Genomic DNA, 25,762 nt, shown 5'->3' with positions numbered 1-25,762 from the left:
GTGGAGAGAAGGAGCTGGAGCATATTTAACTCCTAATCCGCTTTTCCCCGTGCTGTTGTTCTGCTTATTTTTCTCAACTACAGGACATTGACCATTAAGACTAGAATGACTACTTAGAGCACAATCTTCTCTAGAGGATGAGTGTGCATGTCAGTGTGTGCATGATAAGAAGAAGAAAGACAAATAGGTGGTGTGAAGGTATGGGTCTGTGTTTGTATGTGACGAAATACTCCGGGTACTTCTTGTACATTTGATCACTGATCACCATCTGCCCCGTTCTCCTACTCTATCCACAGGGGTCAGTGTGACAGCACTTTAGTTCTACCCTCAGCTTGCCTGGGGGGGTTTGAGAGGGGCAGGGGGGCGGGGGCTCTCAAGGTTGAGGCAGGCTGTGGTGCGGTGGTGTCCTTGGACTTTCTGATGAGAGTCAGGCACAGAGAGATAGGGAAAGATATCTTACATTTAAGAAAGGTTTTTATGAACAAGGTTTTTTGGTCTAGTAGTTCTTGGTCCTACTAAAGGAAAGGCAGATGAGGCGTACTGTCTATGTACACACACTATTGAATTGCTATTCTAGGAAAGATTATTTGTGTTGTTACTCCTCCAAAAGTGTCTTTACAAAAGGCATAAAGCAACATTTAAGACAATAAGATGAAAAATACCACAAATTAGGGGGGAAGAAATGATCAAAATATCATGATGAAATGATCAAATATAATAGTGAAGAAACAACCACAAAAGACAAAGTTACAGTGCAAAAGTTGAGTGAAGAAAAAAAGAGTGCAGTTGCAGTTCAATAGCAGAAAGGTTAGTCTTGAGTTTGGAGAGTTTGTAGTTGAAGCAGACCTCTGGACATTTATTCTTGATAAATAGCGCAGATAAATTAAAGGCTGTGTCACCATGTTTTCTTTAAAACCTCAAAACAGTAAGCAGACCAACTCCAGAAGATTTGAGAGGTCTGGAGGGAACTTAATTATATTATTCAGAAACATACGCTGATGTGTCTATACATTACCACACTCTCTGACTCTCATTCACTCACAAACACACACTCTGGCACATAGTCACAGATCAACCTGGGCATCGAAGGGGGACCTAAACAATGGTAGCCTTAGTTAATCTCATGTGTCTCAGCAGCTGTACAAACAGACTCAGTAAGTCAGGTAGATGAGCAGAGCAGGAGTGTGAGACCGTGCCTGACTGCCTGTCTGTCTCTGCCTCCTTCTGTCTTTTAGCCTCTGTGCCTGGATGTGTTGTCGGCTGTGTCTTTAGTGGGACTCAGCCCTCAATTTTAATCAACCATTAAATTGTTTCCTGTAATTATATCAAATAGAAAGTGATCTCAAAATTGGGTACTGTTAATTGAAAATCAAAAGTCAGAGCAAAGTTCAGAACATGCATGTAATGTTAAGTAGAGGGGGCAGTAGTATGGTTGGGGGGTTGGAAGGGGAGGCGCGTGCGTGTGTGTGTGTGTGTGGGTGTGTGTGCGTGCGTCGGGCACGTAGTTTCTGACGTATTTTTTATTCATGTACCCAAAAAGCTCAAGCCTCCAGCGCAACAAGCGTCTCATCCTCAATGGAGTGTGAGAGTTAAACAAAGCACTGCTTTTGTATTACACAGTAAATCAAGTGGTATTATTTTACCACTAAAATATTCAGTCTCTCAGGCACTTTTACTTTGGTCTCCAGCCATCAGTCAAACTGCTGAGGCGTGAGCGAGAGAAGGGGATAGAGAGAGAGAAAAGCAGCGATGGAGACTCCATCCTCCTGTAACATGTGTCTACAGCAATCTTGTTAAAGAATGCAACAGATCTGCGGCAGGCTCCATAACAGTATTTGTCAGCAGGAGTTAATAATTTATTAGCAGTGCTGGGAGGGCTGCGCTCAGGCAGCTTAAGAGTGCAGAGAACCCCCTCTGCCCCACCCCCACCTTCGACAAGCCCCATACAATACTACCTCATATTATTGAAAGAGAAAAGGGGAAGTGCGGCAGTAATTCTCTGAAAATATCTGAGGGCAACCATACGGTATTTTATTTCTCATATTTGGAGCAGAGAACACACAGCGCTGAGATCTAAAGGGGTTTGTGTGCAGTAGATCAGCATTGACACAACAAAGACATTTGATGAGGAGCAAAATAAGGAGCAGAATTCAGCTGAATGTGGGTACTACCGATGCATCTAGAATTTGATCATATTTTCTGATAGAATTACACTGTTTACAGCCTTGGTGTCCGTGCTCGCAAAATAAAATCAGCAAAATATTCCTGTTTGTAGAACTACAGTGTATTCCGGTGATGTTGAAATAACTTTACTCACATTAATAATTGAATCAGATTTTCTGGAAAATCAGCCCAAAATATGCTTTAACATACTAAACAGTGAAAATATGGTGAACTGAAGTGGTAGCTCATAAATCCTTGACAAGCTGCCCCCCCTCATGCTTGATTACACAACAACAATGGACAACTAACAAACCAAAGTAATCAATAAGTGCATGAAATGCTGTCTTCATGCCTACTTTCTCAAAGACAAAGCCCCAGTGACTTTGAAGACTCGAGGCAGAGACGAGGGAGGGTCAGTTAGAAAAGAGAACTGGTCTATATATAGCTGACAATATTGCGCACATTTGAAGGATTAGGACTTAAGTTCCCCAGCCGTTGGCTCATATGGCCTGGAATGCTTTGAGTCATGAATTGTTCCCTGCGATAATGTTTCATCATCGTGCAAAACAACCTCTACTTAATTGGTGAGTATTAGAGGAGTGTTGTGCGCTGCTCATCTTAGGGGTCTTGTGACTGCTGGGCCATGTGTCCTCGGCTATCCCATTTCCTCTTTCATCGTAAAAGGGTCTGACTGACTTTCACCCGCTGTATCTGCTCTGTCACACTGTTTACCTTTTATAGACAATGGTGCAAAGTAACTCAACACTATCTCCCCCACCTAACCACCCAGCATGCCCACCCTCACTACGGATGTCTTGCACCTTCAAGTTCTGATCAGTCCCAACAGGGGAGAATATTACACTTCCTTCCCTTACATGTTATAAGCAAACAAAAGGAGAGAAAAGTAAATAAGTTATTAAAAACAAAAAGACCGTTGAGATGGGAGGGCAGGCAATTACAGAAAAAGTGCTTCAACTTTGTGTTCAGATTTACAATTAATGTATAAAAAGAATGAGAAACACATTTTTTAAGTCAAACAGAATAGGTTTATTCATATATATTTAAGTTAAATTACATTTTAATTTCTATTTGCCTTCTGTCTTCAAGCATAAAAAAAGAACAGTTAGCATAAGGTGTCTGCATGAGATCTTTTAATCGAGCCAATTAACAAAGGTGCCATGACTGTTCTGTTCTTTTCATTTTCTTTCCCTTTCTCACTGTCTTGTACTGGAGGAGCTCAGGTGCACCAAACCAACCCAACCAAATGTGCACTTAACAGTAACTAAAAAAATAAAATCTAAGGTGTGTGAATTTGTTTAACTAAGACATTTTTCAAACAATGGCAATAACCTTAGAAAAAAATATAAATAATCCATAGTAATCTTTTTAAGTGACATAGATAAAGATAAATAGTTTGGGGTATTTAAATGGTTTGTGTGTGTGAGAGAGACAGACAGACAGAGAGAGAGAAAGTCAGGGAGAGAGAAAATCATCTGTGTGTTTCCCTTCAGGGGTTCCTCCTGTTCTAACAGGTGTCGTGGTAGGGTTCCTCTGGGTTCTTCACCTGCCATAATGAGATATTACTACCTGACAGCTCCCAGCTGGAGGAGCATTGACACGGAATCCACCGTTTAGCACAATTAAATTATCACCCTCCATTGTGATTGTGCCATGCTGTGCAGCAGCCAGGTTTCTGGATACATAATCAACTCGTAACACGGGCTGTATACTGCATACACTTCTCTTTTTCCACACACAACACACTCACACACACACATTTAGACACTGAGTGTGCATGCATATAGGGTTTGTGCATTTGTTTGTCTACTGTATAATTCCTGCAGATTTTAAAACAGGTAAATGAGAAAAAGAGATCACTATAACTATTTTTCTTCATTTTTTTTACAATGGGTTTGAGTGTGTAATACACAAATCGATTTAATTCTCAGCCGACAAAGTAATTATAGATAATGATATTAAAATATAGTAAATGGTTGGGAAAATACAGAATTTCCAACGAGGTAACCTACTGTACAGTGACTGGATAGTTGTCTAAATGAATTTGTTTAAATTGTTCCTCCATTATTGTTGACCTTCCCTTGCAAAAAGTCAACTCAATTATGCCGGCACTTCATCCTCACTTCACACTCTCTCCTGGTGCCTTCTCTATTAGAAACTGCCACAGTTACCACAGCTAAAATCCACACTCAAATGATAGCCACCCGGAGCAAATTAAGCAAGCCACCTGAAGTGCACACTTTACATATTGAGCAGAGCATTGATAATTACTTTGCAGGGTAAATTATTTGCAATAATATGCTGCTAGAGGAACTGCCTTGTATCTCACTTTAAACACTTGTGCAGCTGCCATGACAGCATGGTTGGTGTCCTTGCCCCCCACGCAAGGCAAAGGCAGATGCAGGTGTGAGAGTGCTTAAGTGTCCCTGTCTGTCTACTCAGGAAGGGTCGATGAGCACTCACACACTGAATCCCTCGTTGCCCCCTCCTCCTCTACCTCCTCCTCCCTCTCCTTCAGTCCCCCGTGCCATTGGCCCTTTTCCTGATCCCAGGACACAAGCTCAGAGCTGGATGGCATAACAGCCTCTCAGTTCCCCAGGACACACACAAGTTCACTCATGCGTATGCTTTCACAAATGAAGGATGGCCGTCCAAAAAATTCACCACTGGCCTTTTTTTTCTGAACATTATTCTTAAACAGAAATTATCCACTAGAAGAGGAGCATACTAAGTGTTGTGAGTTAAACATTTAGACACACACACACAGACACACACACACCAGAAGACTCTAACAGTAGCAGGGCAACAACTTCAGCAGTTTCCTTCACCAGCCAACAGTTTCCCTGCCTGAGAGGGGAAAAAAGTACTGAAACAAGAAAAGCTGCTTGTTGTTTTACCCCTCTTTCTTTCTTTTACTTTCTCTTTTCTCTGGGCCTGCTGGGGGATGGAGTTCCCAAAGAGCCCTCTGTTGCTGCTACTGCACTTAAGCAAACCTCAGAGAGAGTCAGGCCATCAACCAACACAACCCTATTTGCTGAGCAACAGTGGAGCTTTGTGGCTTGCCTCATAGTTGACAGTAAGTTATGAGCCCTTTGTGAGCAGGAGAAGGAAAACAGAGATCGGAATTTGGCAGGAACATAATAATACAGAATTCTCCTGTTCATGGAACCTGAAATTTTCATGGAAACAATCGCGCATTGTTGAAGGAAAGAAAAGCAACGGTGACAGATGAAATATAGAGTGGGGCCCCCTTTTTGTTAAACAGTAAACAAAGCGCTATTCAAGCCAGGTCCATTCTGTCATTTATAAAGATAACTTCTTCTGTGCACTGGAGAGTTTGCAGCAAATGGCTGCACTTCAACAAATCAAGTGTAACATCTCTCACAGTTGCCAGAAAAGTGAGTCGAGGAGCTGGCTGGGGGGTGCCAAAAAGAAGTGAAGAGATGCATCCCAAGTTACCAAAGAGATGCACAATAAGTCTATGGGGAGCATAGAAATCTCAAAAGGGATGGGACGTTATAAAGAAGAAAGCAAGACCTTCAGCAAAAACATTTTAAAAGGACCACAATCTTAGACCTTTGGCCAAAAACTAAAGGACAATGGCTTATTCTGAAGAAAAAATTTTGCAGGGAGAAGGAAAACCATTAGCACTGGTGACCGACAATGGTTTATGATAGTGTGCTTGTGTGTGTGTGTGTGTGTGTGGGGGGGGTATTACAGGGGAACTATGAGCCTCAGTCTATGGTCTTGCTATCATGAGGTCATCATTGGAAACTTTAGTGCCCAGCAGAACAGGGGTTGGTATAACTGCCGTTGGTTTGGACATCTGGAATGTCCACACACAATGGGCCACTTTCTCCGTCACTATCCTTGTTCCTTTCTTTTTTCCTAAAGTAGAACAAGTCCTGGTCACCAAATTGGCAGATGTGTAATGCCTACAGAAAAGAAAGGCAATTTTGTTCCCTTTCATTCTCATCTCATAAATAGATTTCTGTAGCTAAGGGAAAAAATTTGGAAATTACCTTCAACACTGTTGTAATTAAGCTGCTCTATTGTTATTTGAGGAGCTGGGAGTACAACAGCTCATTAACTACAGTTAAACCGAATTCTAATTCTTCAGCTGTTTTTTTCCCCTTTTCTGCTATTCTTTTTCTGAATAAATTAATGGTATTCATTGAGAACGCTCACACAAGGGAAGGCACACAAACGTCTCTCCCCTTGTGACAACTGGGCTTCTTTTCCCTCTTTGTCTTTGGGCCCTTGTATGTTTTTTTTTTTTTTTTTTTAAGGACTGTGAGAAGAAGGGCTGGAATAGAATTGGGGAGGGCAGAAAGTATCCACGTTTCATGTGACACGTCAATTGGAAAATCAAAACAGGGGTAGTTCATTTGCTCCACCCAGATGAGGCCATCTAGCAGAGCCATGATGAATAGGGGTCAGGCAAGCCACACCTCAAAGATTTATGATTAAGGCTTATTATGTTGGGAAACTGACATTGATTGCTGATTTAAACCACTGAAACCAATTAATTTGCCAGTGCTGAATAGAAAGCATGGTCAACAGTGTGTGTCATTCTGACAGGTTGGATGGGAAGAAGCCGAGCAAAAGCGAAGGACTAAATGAATGGTGCCCGCTCTGTTTGGAGGTGGTTAAAAGTTACCCCAAATGATTGACAGCTGATACAAAAAAAGAGAGAGACTGGAGAAAAATGAGATCTGAAGAGCAAAACCAGAAACCCCAGCCACTGATCTGAGTAATTGCCCAAAAATTTGGTTCACAGAAGACATGTACAACCTGCTGTTTTAGCAATGCTAAGATGGTTTCATTCATGGGCCGGCACTGAGAAAACCTGAGTAAATGAATGTGAAACATAGCCCTAATAAAATCAGAGAGCTGACAGACATGGTTGAACAGAAAAATGTGCTGTATTTCCACTCCGGGGAAGCGGGCACTGTAGTGGATTAGACGCTGACTAAAACTCAAAATGCCTCAGCAGTCTGCTGATAACCATGTGTCTGAACACTCTTACTCTTCTTCAAGTCTCCTCTGCATTTGTCTAGAGCGATGCGTAAAAAGAAAGAAGTGATACACCTACTACAATCTGTTACCCAAGTTATTTTTGTTCTGTGTTCACAACAAATGCCACATTACACTCGGCTGCATGTTATTTTTCCTTGTGGTTTGTCGGGGAAGCTTGTGTTTACCAATACCTTTTCCTGTGTTAGTTTCTCCTTTATTCTTTCGCTGGCTCTCTCAGAGGACACATGCATCATGACAGTGCTTCAAAATGAAATCATTAACTAAATTGCTTTCTTAAAAAGCCACAAGCGTGCGGCAGGATTTGTGTGTGTGTGTGTGTATCTGGCTGTGGGCCATGGGCCTCTGGTTCCCAGGCAGCCTCTGCCCCGGCTCTGTTGTGGTTCCCTGCCACCACACTCATTATGCTCAGCCTCAGCACAGCACGGTGCAGGGCTGCGGCTCAGCTCGCCTCGCTCACTGGGCTAGTAGGAAATAATCTGGTAATCTCAAACTACTCCTCCATTTCAACTGGGGCCCCATTCACACAAAGAGACCCTTTGTCCTGAAACATTTATGACCACCCTTTGGATCTCAATCAGGGAGTCAATCAAAAACACATTAAACAAATATGGTTTTACAATTGATGTTAAAAGCTTAAAGGAATTTTCTGTAGAGCTGACCTGATTTTATACTCCTATGGTATCAAACAACAATTCCTGTTGTGGCTTTTCAAAATGATAATATACTTAAATAACAAGGAAAATATCTATATCAGTGTCAAATATCTATGAAGATAGATTTTAAGTACGATAAAAAAAATGCATAAAAAATACTTAATGTGTAATTTACACACATAAGCACACCTACATAAATGCATACAGACATTTTATAAAAAAATATATATCTGAAACCAACTTTCTGGAAACTTTATCAATCTGCCTGAGATAGATTTCAATAAACAAAGCCAACAGAATGAAAGGTAAATAGGGAGTGAAGGCCGGACAAATATTTGATAAGAGGATAGGGACTGTAACTGAGCAGTATGACAGGGTAGCTGAGGACCCCACCTACCCATGCCACACACACACACACACACACACACACACACACACACACACACACACACACACACACACACACACACACACCTAACCCTCAACCCTGACGTCTGTCTATCTGCTCTCCACTGAGCTGAGGGTAGCAGATGTGTCTTTCACAGCCTGTAGAGTGTGTAACCAATCTGCAAACAATAGCTGGAACTTCACAAAGGTCGTTGCACTTGCAACACACTCTTTACAGTAAAGGGCAGTCAAATCCCATTGGCCACTTAGGTAAACCATGCCCTTTAGTTTTTTTTGTTTGTTTTTTCTTTAACTTTACAGACCACTAAGGTATTTAACATTGAACACAAGCACAGTTCTTAAATTGTGCATTTCCTGTTAGTGTCTAGGGCCATTAGCCAACCACTATAATGCAGTTTGAGCTGCTATTTAAGCCCCTTAACAAAGTTTAAGTCACCTTTTTGACCTCATGCTAAGCCAACAGTTGGTGTAAACATGTTCAATCCTATTAACCTAATGATATACATGGGTCTGGGTAAAGTGCCACAGTGCCGTGTGCTAGAAGTCTGCTCTGAGTCTTAATTACAACAGACAGCCATGACAGTGAAAAAGATCCAGCATCAGCCATGCTTTCTAGTACCTGCCACTGTGACCACAGGATGCTGAACAACAAAAGAGTTATGTTTCACAACATACCCGATCAGTGCTGCCTTTGTTTTAATTCTGTTTAAAGCTAATTTAAGGATTTTCAGTTCAGTTACTATAAACACATTAAAAGGGGAAATTACAAAAATGTACTTCTTATCAATAAAGCAAATATAGTGAGGACAATGTACGCCTAAATTAACAACAGTGGCTCCAGGCCTACGAGGAACTGGTGTCAGGTGTGTGGTGCAAAGGTGAACTGGTCCCATCATTATAGAAAAAAAAAACACCTGTGCCCTGACAAAAAAGCAACTTCTTCAGATGCAAAAAAGGTATCAATGTATTTCATACCCAAAAAGTGACATAGGGCAAACAAAATGTGAAACAAAGGGGAACTTTTTGGTCCTACGACCACAGTCAGCAGAACTCACAAAACATGTCATTCTAGAGACTTAAATAGACTATCAGGCAAACAGTAATGTCTAATCAAAAGAAAGGTGGAAAGTGGCAGAAGGTGTTTTGCATGAATTCATCGACTAGTTGGTTGTTATCAGAAAGGCCCCAAGAGTATCCTTCTAAATGCTATCATGCACATGCTGATGCGTCAACATAACTTAAACTTCTATCTGTGTATACTGTAAATATATGTGTGTGCAAAATATACCACATATACAATAAAATACAGACTTAGTTAAAACACAAAGATTACATTTAGCAAAATACCAAAACGGATGCAAGAGTGAAAGCACAAAGGAAAGTATCTTGTCTGCTGCGAAGTAAAAAAATTCTCCACATTTCCTCTTTTGTTGCACATTTATGTTGTTCATGTTTTGATATTTGCATTGTGTCTTGGTTTGAAGCACACTCTTGTGTGTGTTTTTAGATTGAGATTAGATGACCACCGGTCTGCACCTTGAGCTCAGTTCCACTGTGTGAAGAAATGTGTAAAAAATATAAATATCACCCTCTCTTCATCAATTAAATAGGTCACAATATAACATACATTTAATTTGTTTATTTTAATGACGTCTGTTATGAATTAAATTTAATTAAGTGCATTATGTGTACTGTAACAGATACTGCAAGATTTTGAAAAACACAATCAAAAACAATTGTACGTATTTTGTGTGCATGTCTGTGTTTTTGAGATCATGTTATGCAGAGTTTGTGCAGTCCATAAACCCTCCTCTCTGGTGTCAGTAGGGCAGCCGTCCAGCATCAGCCTGGCATATCAGCTATAAATGGCAGCTACATCACTACAGCACAGGCTAAAAATACTGGACCCGGTTTCTTCCGTTTCCCTGTATTCTCAATTGTGTGTGAAACTTTAGCTGAGAAACCCTGTAAGACCAGCTTTATGTGGAAAAAAATGAATATTGGTTTTGGACCTGCTGAAGAGCAAGTAACAAATCCCCAGTATTTTGACAGCAAAATGCAAAAGAAATTACAGCATTAGAGACCTTTTTCTCTTTGCTTGTGAGCCAGGTTTTAAGAAAGCTCTCTAAAAGCTATCAAAAGTTTCAGAATTTCCCACAACCCCCTCCTGTGGGTGTGCCTGTAAAGTGCTTCACTCCCGTCTCTTGAAAAGCTCTAAGGGATTGCATCATGGGACGGGGTGTAAGACGATGGTAGCAACATACTGTAACATGGGGGAAATACTTCATGTTGGTTGATTCATAAACACCTTGTGCACTGGCTGGCTGGCCTCTCAGACTGGTCTGCACTGTGCTGGTTGTAATGGTAGAGCTGTACAGTGCCCAGTGCCAAGTCCACACAGGCCTGAGTACGGTTCAGGGGCACACACACACACACACACACACACACACACACACACACACACACACACACACACACACAAACAGAGTCACACAGATTATAGTGTGGCTCTGTTTTTAATTGAGTCTCAGCCTTTGTGGTGTCTGTTATCTCAGACTAATAGCATACATTGGCCCTCTCTCATTATCAGAGTGGGTCTTTATCAGAGACCCTTGTTTGATACAGTTAGAGTTGATGCATTATGAACCACACACCAAGAGTCAACAGTGATCTGCATATTCAATAACTTCCGTAATTATATGCGCAATTCATCAGATGGGATGTGATTGCAGGGGAAGTGGAATAGAGTGGAATAGAGAGGAGCAGAGAGGTCTGATTCCTGGAGGACTAAAGTCTAATCACAAAACTAACATGATAATTGAAATCTAAATTGAAAGGCTTAGCTCTCAGGGAGAGTATGTCAGACATGGAGAGTAGAGGCGCTAGTGAGAGTGAAAGAGTGGCAGGAAAAATAAGATTTAAACTGTGCATGTAGTACACAAGCCACGAACAATACACACATGAAAAAATCGGGGAGCTTCACAGCAATATTATGACAAGCTCCAAAAAATGTCTCCGTAATCCAGTTAGGAGGTAAATCTAGCTGGAAGTGAAAAAGCTTTGCCTGCTGGGAAGCTGTGTGGAACATTTACAAAAAAATCATAAAAATTTGAAAAGATTTTTCCAATTTTCACTTACTTTAATACACATATCAAAGCCTCCTCAGAGACTCATAAAACTAACCACATAGTTGAAAGTCAGTGACCATTGGTTACTTCAATTGTGTTGTCATTACTGTAAAACGGTGTTCACCTCTGTGTACATTGTGTTACTTTCAATTTGCGATCTGAGTCACTGTCCTAGCAAAATTAGCTCATCAGTTTAAAAGCCCTTTTAGTGTAACCGTTTACTAGCAAGTAAGGGCGTGTATTAAAATTCCAGAAAAAAATAAATATCTTGTTTTCCTCAACACACTCATAGCCTGGTCCTGGAGAGTCCTGTGCGTCAGAGGGAAGTTAGTTCAATAATGGCTCAATATCCCACATTTTCAACATCATCCCTCTTTGCTAGATGGCCTTTGATACATTTTCGAGAGGTGACTGAGATAATTGCTTAACAACAATTGTGTGAAAACAGACATGTTCTGCACTGCATTGAACAGAATGGTCCTCAGCTTGCATGAAAGTGCCTAATCACTTTAGCTGTTCATTTATCCTTTTACCCTCAGACGTCACAGCAAATACAGAAAAAGTAGTCTGCCTTTGGTTTTAGAGATATTCTTTCCTTTCACTCTGGAATATTAGTGTTTTATTTTGCCACACATTCTGTGGAGTTACACACAATCATATAAACAATTTTCTTTTCAGATGCACCTAATCAGAGAATGTATTGTGTTGGATCATTGCACTGAAATAAAGTTGTCCTTCATCTCACCTCAAAGGCTGAGCTGTCTTCACATTCACTTCTTATGTTTTACTCATAGTGAACGCAACTCAAAGGAAGAACTGCAGAAAAGTCCTCTGTCTCGTTCTCCTCTCCTCCCCCTTTCTCTGCTGTCCCTCCCCGACCACAGGATTCATATTCATCCCTCAATAACATTTAATTAGTAATGCCAAATTCATTAACCTGTACTGCTGTTACGCTGGCCTCAGCCATAAATTAGCTTAATGTGAGCAGACATACTGCAGCTGTAATAAGGGACATAAAACTCAAAGAGAAACACATACTGTTCCTCCGTAGTCATGGATCATTATAACTCAGCTGTGTTTTAGAGAATTCCTTTTCAAAGTAGCAGCTCTTTAGCAGCTCTTAACTATAAGCCCATCAAACATTTTATCTTGTAATGCTTAAGAAATTAGTTTTAATACTGATTGAAATATAAAGAATATTATGGCAATGCTATGAAAAATCACGACAACCAGTATTTTCATCGCCACTTCTCACCTCAACATTTTCAATGCTTTAACTAAAATACATATAATATCAGTGAGTTTTAAATGAAAAAGAGTTCATGTTGTTTCCAACTGAGCTGAGGTGCCAGAAACCGATGCAGAATTGGCTGTATTAGTAAAAGAGATGCAAGAGACAATTCCAACAGCTTCTGACAGCTCTGTCTAATTGGTCCAAGTCTTTGGCATCTTGTTTGTGTTTATTTAATCAGCTGAGGGAATGTGTACATTTTGGCTGTGGGGCATGTTACCCCCTTTATCACGAGGAGATATGTTACTTGCAGCCTTTTCTGTCAATCTTGTTTTCCTTTAAAATCTTTAAAGTGGACAAACTTGAGGTTTTGTTTCTTGGGCCGACAGACGGATTGAGGAAACAACCCGCTATTGTAAAAACCTCAGATGACCTTCACTGTCCTAGGATTACACGTTGACCTTCCTGCTCCTCTATTCCCCAGTGGTCTCGCCTAACAACTCGCACCAAAGAGCCTATTAGGCCTGGATCCCACTTTGTTGTTAAAAAGGGTCTTGTCCTTTCAGAACACTCACTTCCTCGCTTTCTGTTTTTTCAAGCATAGGTGGTGGAGGAACACAAGTTCATTGTTCCCTCGCAGATGGAAGTTGGAGTTACCAGGGTAACAGCTCTAATCCTCCTTTTTTTAACCACTTTTTTCATATTAACAGCCTATCGAGTGCTACCTTTTAAGTCACAGGCAAGACCGCTCGCTCACTTTTAATTAGCTATGATTCTGTTTGCCAGGAGACAGCATGATGAGCTAATCGAAATTTGCGAAATAATGACGTATTGCAAGCAGCTACTTCTTTCTCCTGAGGCCTGCTCCAAGAATAACAATAATGAGGCCATTATCGAGGATTGCACTTTAAAACGCTGCCCTGCCACCAAAACAGAAGACATAATTGTTCTGGTGTTTTCTGTACAATCAACTACCCATTGTTGATGACTTGAGAACTAAGGGAGCAAAGAATGGGTGCCATAATGATTGGTCTGTGCTGCCATGAAGATCCTGTACAAAGTGTCCACTGAGGAAGGACCTCGATAGACTACTGATTTGCTTGTAAGGGCTCTGGATGAAGACAACTGTCTGGCTTTGTAAAAAAAAAAAAGTCCTTTCTGCTTTTTGTCTGTCTTACCGCTCAAATAGCCCCCAAGCCGCATTAGAGAAGAACCATTCATATGGTGAAAGGCTGGGAGTCACACAGGCTCATGTGAAGGGGCCACATAGTTGCTGGAGAGAATGGCCATTTATATAACCTCCCTCCAGTTCAGAAAAAATATAACTGATCTCTAGCAGAAGATAATAAAAGGTATGTTTGTTATCTATAAGACGACAGGGTGTCTGCAAAAGAATAATGTGTTAACATTTGACCAGTGCTTCTATACATATGTTTAAAAAGTCAATTTAGTTCACTAGTCATGTATGTCAACTGAGCTTTATCTAACATGTCAAGATGACTCAATTAGATAATTGCATATCTATGCTCGAAAACTAAGTGCATTAGAAATGCAGCCCAGCCATTTGGGAATGAATATTTCCCAGAGAGAAGATTATGATAAATAGCAGCTTAAGATAAAATATTTTGTTAAAAGTTCCACACTTTACACAAACTTACTGGGTGAGAGCTCAGCGGGTTTGTACAAACATGGTGCTGCACCTATTAGCTGTGCTCCATTGTAAAGGAGTGAGAGAGACAGAGCTCGAGGGCAGGAAAATGCTAAGTGGGCCCCTTAGCCTAGTCAACCTTCAGTGGGTTTCATTTATCTTCATCTTGTTAGACTAAATTAATTAACAATCTCAATGTTACACACTTTCTCCTTTCATTACATCAAATAATGGCAGAAATGTAGGGGGAGGTCCTGCCCACTGGGAGTAGACAGAGACTGTCTCTCTCTCTCTCTTTCTCTCTCTCTCTCTCTCTCTCTCTGCTTATTTCTCCCTCTGTTCACATCTCGGTATTCTCTCCCTTCCCCTTTCTCTCTCACACTCATTCTCGTTTTCTCAGTCTCTTTGACTGTGCAAACAAAAACCTGTTAAACGTCTTCCATAAACATATAAAAAATTGATCTAAAATGAAAACACATCTTTTCAACAAAGAGAGAAACTGTGTGGCTGACAATAACGTGAGCATGATTGTCTATTAAAGACACTGTGCACATTGTATACTGTAGTTCAGAGAACTTTTGTGTTACTTTTAGAAATACTGAGAACTTTAAATAGACTGGCATTATTTTTATGAGACAGTACAAAGGCTTTGACTACGTACGTAAAATATGAAGAGTTTGATGTATTTTTCAGGATGGCCGTGTATAAGGTGCCATTAGGAAGCACTTTTACAGCTATTAAAACTCACTGTTTGCATGACTCAAAACCAAACTCATGACTCATTACAATAATGAAAGGCCCATCCTGTGTGCTACTGAGATATGAGATGCAGTATAAAAACTCAATAACATCTGCACAATGGAGCAGAAATGTATGAGCATGTTCAGAAAAGCCCCCTATGACCCAATTCAAGTTGCTTGGGAAAAGATACTGGGATTCTTCACTGGAGGAATGTTTGACTACTGCATCCATCCACCCCTGTTTCTATCCTTTTCTCCCCTTTCACCCCTACCCCCACCCCACAGCCCACTCCAGGACCCAAGTCTTATCCAAGCAAAAGGGCTAACCCTGAAGCAAAGCCTGCCTTTAATCTTGGCCTGATTGTTGAGGCCTCCAATCTCCAGCCTGTGTGCGTGATATCTGTCTACTGGCTCTTCTTCTTTAATTAAAACAGACATTGACAGAAGGATGTGGATTAGCAGTGCAATAATGTGTTTACTTAGAATAATCACTGTGTCTTCTCGCAGCTATGAGAACAAAAGGAAATTGTTGAAAAAAAAAAAAAGGTCAAAGGTCATATATCTGTTTTTCTTTTCTTGTGGGATTGGATGTCTTGGTGAATTTGATATTTTCTTCTTCCAAACCTCTTCACTACACCACCCCACTGCAACACACAGTACATCTTTAGTACAGTTAGTTATCCACCTAACTGGTTTCGACAGGTGCTGAGTTAAACGCTGCCATCCACTTTGAACTGTTACTCCAAAAAAAAAGCGGAAATGAGCATAGGCAGTGCGCTCTCAAAAATTTAACATGCTGTATGCCTGAATAATTTCTGTCAAACCAAAGCAGATATACCACACCAAATAGATTGGTGCCATGCCAGGAATGATAAAACAGCTACTCTACATTTATTTTATTTGTTTACTGCAGCAAACAGTAAGTATATCACATATGTATGAATAAAATAGTAAGTATATGTAATTTATATGTAAGGGATAAATTTCAATTTGTTAAATGTAATAGAATCAAATCATAGCTATAGTTATATAAATGTGGGACTCAGTCTTATTTTTAGTATGATTTTAAATGATTTAATTCTAAATATAAATAAAATAAACTTAAATGCATGGGAGATTTTCCTATTGAATTCCTGAAGGACATTTTGACTAGCGAGAGTAATGGTATCAAATTGTCCTTTCTTTTTAAAATACCCCCAACAGTTCTGAGGGAAAAAAATGCTGTTAATTTAATCAAATAAGTGACCTTTTGAAAAAGAAATCAAAGAGGATTCATTAGCTTTAGTAAAGTTTGGCTGACAGCAGCTTTGAAAGGCAGATGCTGCTGCTGTGGCTTCTAATGAGCCAACCCTAATTAGGGAGCAACACTGGAGCCTAGAGAAGGTGGTTGACTAGGAAAGGAGCCAATGGTAAATACACTCTCTTATTTACTTCCTCTGTGTGTAATGACAGCACACATTTTTAATTAGAATCACAGGAAGGGTAAAGACAAAAAATGTAAATCTTTATGGTAGGTTGAATACAAACACGGAACACAACAGGAAACAACAGTGCATCACAAAACAGATATGCCAGCCTCACCCCAACATCCCTGATTAGGGTGGTTAGTAGGGGAGGGCAGATGGGGAGAGTGGTCAGACAAAAGCATGCAGTGTAAAGACACAGAAAGTCTGATCTGTACGTCCTTTAAGCTGTGAAAGGGAGAGGAAGGGGAAAAAAAAGGGGGAACAGCTCATCTACATGTGTCCCTTAGGCTGTTGATGTGTGCTTTCAGTCTGACTGGAGGCTATCAGAGTGAGCATGCCAGTCAGCCACACAATACAAAAACACAATCATAACACACAGCTTGGTAAATATGTCAGAATCCATGGGTGACATCGTTCAAATATACAGACACATGTGCACGCACACACAAACATGTGCACACACACACAGGACAAAGTCTAAAGCTAACAATGTGTCATTAAGCTTAACCCTTGTTAGCCCGCTACCACCCCTGCCCGACCTATGATCCTAAATGGCAACAACGGAAATGAAACTAACCTCAGTAAAAAGCTGCTACGAAGAAAGCCCTCCATGTCAGCGTGTGGGGTTCTGGCAGGAGAAATCACAGAGAACCATTTTCACTATGAAACGAGTGATAATCAAGAAGAAGAACAAGGAGGAAGGAGGGAGAGAAAGAAAAAGAAAGAAAGAAAAACACATAGAGCATACATCTTCCTCCTATAATAAGGCATGTCTTTAATTAAAGCATAAATATGGCTACGAACCCATCCTCTCTTTTTATGAACTGACATCATTAATTATACCTCTTTCCATCGAGGGAGTGGATTTGCATACAACATTGGTTTGCACTGAGAGCCTGATGATATGTTTGCATCAAATAAACTCTGCCTACTGATCTCTATACAGTCTTTTTCCATGGCTGTGTGCAGATATATACATGTACATCTAGCACTGTGACCACAGATCCCAGAGCAGCCCCAGTCTGTTCAGAGTAGGCAACGGTGGTCCAGCTGCAGCACATGTGTGGCGAGGGTGCTGTGGCTTCTGGGAGCCTGGCCGCAAGGGACCCAAGCTGGGACTCGCAGCGTCAATGAGGCAAAAGGATGTGGTCATGATGTCACCACTTGTAGGGGTCGTTCAGAAGCCTTACCCACAAAATACTGGAGACACATGGCTAAAAATTACTTACAACAGGTTTCCATTAGGCTTTGTTATTGGTCTGTATAATATACACTTTTATTGTGTTAAGATTGGTTGGAAATTGATTAAGGCTTCCACGTGCTTTGTTTTATGTGGTGATACCAGAGAACAGATTTGTGAGTGGGATTTTTGTCAGTGGTTGAAATTTAAATGTCTCTCAGATCTCACAACTATCCTCATAAAGATACTCAGCCACTGAAATATGGCATGGATCTCTTGCAAAACATTTTCTGCATTATTATATTAAGTCATTTCACTTCAACATTTCATCACTCCACCACCATCATTTTATTCAATTTCATAACTTTAGCTCTTAAGTCTGCAGATCAAGTTGCTTTCAATGAAAATCACAACTTTTTAACACCAGTGGAAAGAAAAGAAAAAAAAAAAAACTCTTTTCAGAACTTCGGTTATGACACTCCCTCATGCGCATCATCATGAGTTACACAAAACACAACAGCAAATGACATCTCCACCCTTAAACACCTTAAGTTTTAGTGACATGGGTGTAATTTGGCATTTTCTCCCCTTGCCCTAGTTGCTTATGAGACAAAGCCTCTGAGAGAATGGAAAGAATGAGCTGGGTCCAAGGACACTGTGCCTTTCAGTCTGGCCAGCACTTAGCAAGGCAGTGGATCCACAAGGCCCAGAGGGCTCAGCCGAGACTTTTCTCACAATAAGGTGTCTGGGGAGGCGGGAGTGGCATAGCTAGGGGCGCTGCAGCTCTGCTCTTTTCTCCACTCAGCTGGGCCCAGAGCACATAATACCATCACCACGGCACAGCACACCAAGCCAGTGACAACGTGAGAAAACAACCGTCAAACAGTGCAAAGCCGATCAAGCGTGTCTCCTCACTTCTCTGAGTGCAAAAAGCACACATACTCTGAATCGGGCACACACAAACTAAAACAATTACCAACACAAATGTGAATATGACTGAATTTACATTACATGCAAACAAGTTCTAGTTCACATTTACATACTGCAAACCATAGTTCAGAAATTAGGAAGAGGAATAGAAACAGTAGCGACTTTGATGCAGAAACTCAACTAATTCTGGTACACATTTAACACAGCACACTCTTTTATTATCTGAATGTGTGTTTATTTTTTTTACTGGCGCTTGAATCCTTTAGCAGGCTTGCTAAAACAGTTACATAGCCAGAGAGAAAATGAAATAGATTAGGCTATGCTCAGTTTCTATCTTTATCTTCGGTCTTATTCCATAACCCTTGTTCTTTCACTCTCTGTGTGCTTGTGTTTCCTCAGCTGTGCCTGCTGTCTACAGTCCCATTGTGGTCAGAAACAACTGAACTTAGCCTATGGAAGCAAAGGTGCGGTTTGGAGCGCAAATGACCAAACTCAGGAAAAAGTGACTGAGCCACATTGTATTTGCTCTTCTCCAAACACAAAAAAACAAGAATGTCTTTAAATTAACGCTAGGCCACAATTCAAGGTCAGGCTTTTCTGTGAAGGAGAAGCAGGGAGGATAGACATCACTAAGTTGGCCTGGACCAGTCCGAGCAGCACGGCAGCCCTTTCGAAGAATGAGCCTCTGCCAAAAGCTGCCTCTGCCTAACCAAGTCTCCCACCATCTGCAACAAATGTGCTCTATTAAAGCAGTACCATATGGACAACAAGCTAGCTATTAACACGGCTTCAGCACATCCCCTTAACCTAGCCCAGATTTCAAACTTCCAGTCAAATTGACTGCTGATTTAATGCACCGCCAGCAGCCATGTGGGTCTTGGCACGAGACGGCACTCTCAGCCTTCAGTCATTAACAGGCTCACGTAGAGGCGGCGCACAGCGAGACACAGAAGTTAGCTACACAGATCTTACCAGTAACTACATCCCAGGTTACTTGGTATATCCCTTAACCAAACCCATATGAGAAAAATGGAATATCCAAAGAGTCTGCACTGATCCAGGAACTCCAACCTTCTTGAGACAAGTAAACCAGGGCTCAGAACACTCTATTGTACAGAGTGGAAACAAGCTTATGAAGCAGATCTACCCACAGAGCTGCTGCAGTGGCAGCCTAAGTGGTGGCTTATGTCTCAGTTCTTCCACAGTGATGGAGAGTGCATTTGCTCCCTCTGCATGGATCCAAAATGGCAGTGATTAACCCTGCAGGGTGTGGGGAGGGGGGCACTTTAATCCCTGTGGGCCGGGCGGCCATGTTGACGCCTCTCCCCTCTCTGAGTCATGGGGGGACCCACCCACCGTTCACAAAGCCATGCTCTCTTCTCCTCGACCATGACGCCACAGCTATGAGCCCTCTGTTCTACGACCCAGAGACAACACACACACACACACACACACCAAATCAATTACAGTTCTATGGTTTGAACCCGTCTCCAAAGTTCAGTAAATTTTGTTTGTTTATTTTTTCTCCTCCTGTGTCAGCTGCTTCAGATACTGTACATAATTAGAGTAGAAACACATTTCTTCTCCCAGAAGCCTGAATATATACAGAGCTGTGGACTTACAGAGACAAAGCCTTGGAAAAAGTCAGCATATAGTTTGTTTTATTTTAACCTTGTTAATTATTAACCAATTTTGTTCTCCATGATAACAATATTTCAGTCTGTACAGACCATCATATCAATTCAATTCACTTCAATTAAATTTTATTTGTATAGCGCCAATTCATAACAAGTTATCTCAGGACACTTTTCAAATAGAGCAGGTCTAGACCAAACTCTTTATAACATTCTTTATATCAGATTTTTCTTTTTCAGTGAACAGATAATTATGACTTTTTTTAGGGATTGAAAGTCAATAGCACGCTCAGTTTTAAGTTATTGGAGGGACTATTATTTTTATTTTAAAGGATCTGCTACGGATTTATCTAAAAAAACCATTTATTTTATGCTTGTAACCATTGAACATGAAACATAAGATCATTGCTCCACAACATTTCTGCCAGTAGCGTCCCTATGCAAATTGAAGTGATAAGCTAAAGACTGCCTGATGACAGTCTAATTAAATAAGCCTTTCAGTGCTCTCAGTGGAGCAGTGGGATGTGTGAAAAGGTACTGTTGGTTCGAGAGAAGGGAGATCCAGAGAGAGAAAAAAAGCTGTCCAAGCAATCCCAACATCCCAGCAGACAGCTTTACGCCAACTCAACACCCAGTCACATGAAATATGGTGATACCTGGTCCAGCACGTATCCACACACACTGACATATATGCATTTACACCTGTAGTACACACACAGACACACCTTACATTACCTTTACAAATGGCAACAGGGTCCTATTGACCCCCTCCCCCTAACCTGCACACATACACATATGCTTGCACGCACACACACACACACACACACACACACACACACACACACACACACACACACACACACACACACACACACACACACCTCTCAGTCAGAGCTGCCAGATGAGTAGTGAATTAATTTGTGTGAGCCACTCCAACATTAAGAAGGTGTGTTGAAAGGTGTCTGCTCATGTTTCAAATTAAACGCGCTGCTGGTCAGCATTAGCACCTCGCCACCCGTCGGCAACTGACACTTAGGGGGCTGGGGGGATGGGAGGAAGGAGGGGAGCCCATCCGCCGTTCACACTGGAATAATTAGAACATGTCAGGAAGAATTAATTTCCTCATTTTTCAAAAGGATACACAGAAATTACCATGTTATTATATGACAGGGTCCCTGGGAGGATTGGATTAAATTTGATTTCTTGCGCAGCCCACACAACAAATTAAAGTCATAAATAAGATGGAAAGAAGCGGGGCACAGAGCATATGTTTATGGCAATGAGTGAAGCCAAGGGACCAGAAACAACTATCTTCATTTCATTTTATTTAAATCAGGCCGACACCGTGTGTCTGAATGACAGCAGTGGCTAATGGGTCGAGATTAGAGGCTCCTTGATATTAACACAGAGATCAAACAATTTCAGCTAAAAAGCAGTGGAACGTACAGTGCGTATGCTACTAGGTAAGCCTATTCTGTACAGAACGGCTGGCTATTGCTTGCTCTAGGTTTTAAAACATTGTAAATGTATTTATTTTACTGTCCACTGATTCCTGACTTATATATTCCGCTTTTAAATATCACACATGCCACAGACCGCATACGGAGTGTAATACTCATCAGCCTATTTTAGAGTTGTAAGGTTACAGAGTAACAACATTTCACCCTGTCCAAGTCAATCAAACCCCATTCATTTTGCAGTCAACAGAATTTGATGGCTGAATTTGCTACAATGAGTGTCATATGGACAAAGGACACAAACGCAAAGTTTAGAAATAATGTCATTTGCAAACTGACTCTATATAAAAAAAATTATCTGTATTCAATACAGATTACCATATTGTATGCTTTCCCAAAGAGGATAGAAGTACCATTTAAGAAAGAACATGGGCAATCAAATTAGATTGTCTATTTAGGATGAGATACATCCCAATTTAAAAAGCATATTCAGCTGACCCAATCTAACAACACAATACTGGACACAATCTCTCTTCTTGGGGATCAGACTTGTTAGCTTACTGTTACAATTTAATACTGACTTGCCGGGGAAGAGTTTTTCAACTCTTTCAAAACGAGCCGTCATTAGAGTCTAGCACTCCCCTGGGCACCACAAACTTTAAATAATTTGCGAATCAATTAACTGGCTACTCTCAACGCAACAGGGATTTCACACTCCAGGGTCGTGGTGCATTATCAGTTGGAGACGATTCATGGCGTTTTGGGAGAAAAGTTCATGGTTGAAATCATTAATTCATTTTACCGGACTTTTAGTTATGCATTACTTTCCACAGCTGGGGTAGCAAGAAGATTAATGGCATGTTCTTTGGTCCTGTTTTCTGCCGTGTATAGCTACTAGGTGAAACTCTGTCCTACAGTACAAGGGAACATACCTTGAGAAGCAGGACAGCAGCCAAGTCCTTATTAGGTTTTTATTATTCTGAGAATGAAATAAAGTCCATCAAACCTTCAAATAATAATAATAATAATAATAATAATAATAATAATAATAATAATAATAATAATAATAATAAGGGTCCTTTTCATGTGATTAAATATGGACCATACTTAATCACCAACTGTAAAGAGAGCCCAGACAACACCCCACCTAATCGAATTGCCAACATGCATATTTTAATTTAAGCACTTCAAAATGAGGTCATTCATGAGTAATACAGAGAGCACGCTATTAACTGAATGCAGAGTTTAGAAAAGATGGATAAAGTTCAGGCAGGCTTTCCACATTCTTGACAGGTAATGGCATGTGCAACAATTAGTTTTCCAAATTCGCACTGGGATCCTTTGATGTAATTGAGGCTGATGAAATTAACATCTTTGTTAGGTGGTCTTTGTCAAGCGGTCTCTGTTTAGCAACATGTTGACCATAATCACTGCAGGGTCAGTGGTCTGTAGAGGCCCATTTGATAAATAATAGATGAAGAATAACCATTCAAAGGTTATTCATTTTCATTTTATGGTGAAGTGCTGTTTATTTAATTTCTGACAAAATTACTCAGCCGCATCCTCCCCCTGAGTGGTGCCATTGGTAGTGAGCTGAGAGCTCTGAGACCGTGCGGCTGTTCCTTATTAGATAAATGGCACATACTAACAAAGAGTGTATATGGCCTGTTCTGATGGTCTAACACATCCTCAGGTGTTTTCAAATGAGATTGCATCAGAGTAATTAAAAATGCTCTATAAGCACTCCAGACACAAACTAAATTACTAACTAAACTAAAATAAATAAGATTGATTAAACCTGTAGGTCAAATCAACTACTCACAGGTCCCTAATAACATTACATTGACTTAATTACATAACCACTGACACTTTAGTATTGAGTCTGTATTATCAGAACTTCAGGGGTCAATTTATTAACTACCTGAGGAGGAGGATTTTTAGCTGGACCAGTAGGGGGCAGTAAGCACAACTGGCGACCACTGGCGAGTACAAGTACATTATTCATATTCTGTTAAAGGACCAGTGTGTAGGATTTAGTGGCATCTAGCGGTGTAGTTGTAGATTGCAACTCCTTCGCTTCACCCTTCTGAGCGCGAAGGCGAAAGTTTTGTGGCAGCGAAATGCGTGAAAATCTTTTACCTGAAGCCAACCTTCCATGTTGATGGGCCGATCACAGAGCTTCTGCTGATATCTCTTTATTTTTGCATTTTTTATTAAACTGTCTATTAGTGAAGCTAGCTACCTTATGTTATATTATTGTAAAATGTAACATCTGGTATCTCAAATTGTCCAGAAGGTTTCAAAAGAGATGCTGCAGCAAGCTGAAGAAGTAAATGATTAGATATATATAAGACCTGCTCACACCAGTAATTGATTCTGTTGATTGTATTTTTTTTTATATTAATTTTATACATGACCTAAACAAAAACTCAATGTGGTGCATTTAGGTGTTTTATGTCGCCACAATCATTTTTTTTTATTACATCTGTCAAAAATGTGTCTTCTATTGTGTGTTTGTCTGATTAATAAGATGCTCTGTTTATGTTGATAAGTCAGGTCACACTCTACATGACTGACTGTTATAGTACGACCATTTTACGAGTTCAAGCCGCTTAAAGAAAAATCTACAAAACTAACATGCAGAAGCAGAGAGAGCTTGCTGGTAGGCAGGTGCATGTTCATCTGAGCAGAAGTGTGTGTGACGTGAAGTGGTGTGATTAAACAATGGTAAATGGCCATGAACTTTGAATTCAGAGAGACATTTCCCAGCTGTTATTGAAGAGCTTCTCAAGCACATTAATATGACTCCCGTGATATCTTCAACTGACATTTGGAAGAAAAGAATAATATCAACTAAGTTCCTCACCTTTATTTGCTTAATATGATACATTTTTATTAGAAAACCTGCACGAGCAGCAGCTGAGCAAAGATTGTTCAAGTAACATTTGTATTGACGCAGAGAGGACTGTAGTACAGTATTCTCTATTCTGTTTTTTTAAGCAAAATCCTGCATTTGATAGCAACTGTCTTACTGTATTGCTTCGGAAAATGTTCACTTATACCCCTTCTGCTCTTTTAAATCTCAAAGATACTTAACCATGTTTTTGCACATTTCCTAATGAGACCAAATGAAGTTTCAGTTTATTGCAAATATGGATTCAATGGATTTCAAGACTTTTTTAAATAAATGACATTCAAGGTTTCTATTACATTACATTTTTGACCAGTGCCACCTGCAAAAGGTTGATGTGTTTTTTATCCAGTGTAGAAAAAGGGTTTTTTTCTGTTTGGCTTTAAATAATCATTAAGATACTTATAATTAATGAAGACATAAAAGCCTGATTTGCCCTTAGATTTACAACTCCCACATAAGCGACAGGGTTATATCACACACGGAGAAATAGAATGTGAAAAATGGAGAAAGGAAAATATGAATCCAGAGTAATCACAACACAATGCTGAAGCAAAACAAAATGCAAGAAAAATAAGTTGGATGATCTAATGTTTAAAAGGTCTGTCAGTAACTTTGTGGCTATATAAGTGTCTAATTGTGCATACATTGTGTGCCTATCCAATTGTCCACCTCATTTGATGCAGGTGTTCAGTGTGGGTGAAAGACAGCAGGGGTGTATGAGACATGTGGCAAGACAGAAAAAGCTGAAGAGACAAATTGATACTTACAAAAACTGAAAGACTCAATCCCCAGCTTCCAGCGATCACTGGTCGGTTGATTTTGAATTCATGTAAAAACCTAAAACATAAGAATAAAGAAGAAAAAAGGCTGTTTTATTGTGTCCTTTAAACATTTAAATAGTGTTATTCATGAGTTTAAATGCCATTTGTTTGATTAAAAAACACCAGTGAATTTGGAACGTGGTTAAAACCAACAAGGCTCATAGATAACTGTATTTACTTACATCGGAACAAATAGAGACAGAACTAGAGGAAGAGAATTGGGGCCACAGTGACTGTTGGCTGAGGGTCAGAGTCTCCACAGCTGAGCTACTGTAAGACAGCTTTGTTAGTGTCTGACCTCCAGTCCTCACAGCTGCCTGTCACCAATGTG

At 40.4% G+C, this 25,762-nt stretch overlaps 1 protein-coding gene across 9 annotated transcripts in view; it reads right to left on the bottom strand.

The window, feature by feature from the left end:
* The window catches only part of sox6 (SRY-box transcription factor 6), a 136,741-nt gene that overhangs the window by 89,275 nt on the left and 21,704 nt on the right, over positions 1-25,762 (bottom strand). For 5 of the 9 annotated variants that reach the window (XM_051379514.1, XM_051379512.1, XM_051379511.1 and 2 more), the window contains 2 exons: positions 25,378-25,447; positions 17,073-17,123 (listed from right to left, as the gene is read on the bottom strand). In XM_051379514.1, the coding sequence (XP_051235474.1) occupies positions 17,073-17,107 (35 nt within the window). In that variant the 5' untranslated portion in view covers positions 17,108-17,123; positions 25,378-25,447. The remainder of the gene's footprint in view (positions 1-17,072; positions 17,124-25,377; positions 25,448-25,762) is intronic. The other 4 variants (XM_051379520.1, XM_051379517.1, XM_051379516.1 and 1 more) reach the window with 1 other exon arrangement.

The sequence above is a fragment of the Dicentrarchus labrax genome, unplaced genomic scaffold, assembly GCF_905237075.1.
Source record: "Dicentrarchus labrax unplaced genomic scaffold, dlabrax2021, whole genome shotgun sequence".
NCBI classification, from domain to species: domain Eukaryota; kingdom Metazoa; phylum Chordata; class Actinopteri; family Moronidae; genus Dicentrarchus; species Dicentrarchus labrax.
The sequence above is the reverse complement of the archived record's forward strand: the minus strand, read 5'-3'. Positions and strand labels throughout refer to the sequence as shown.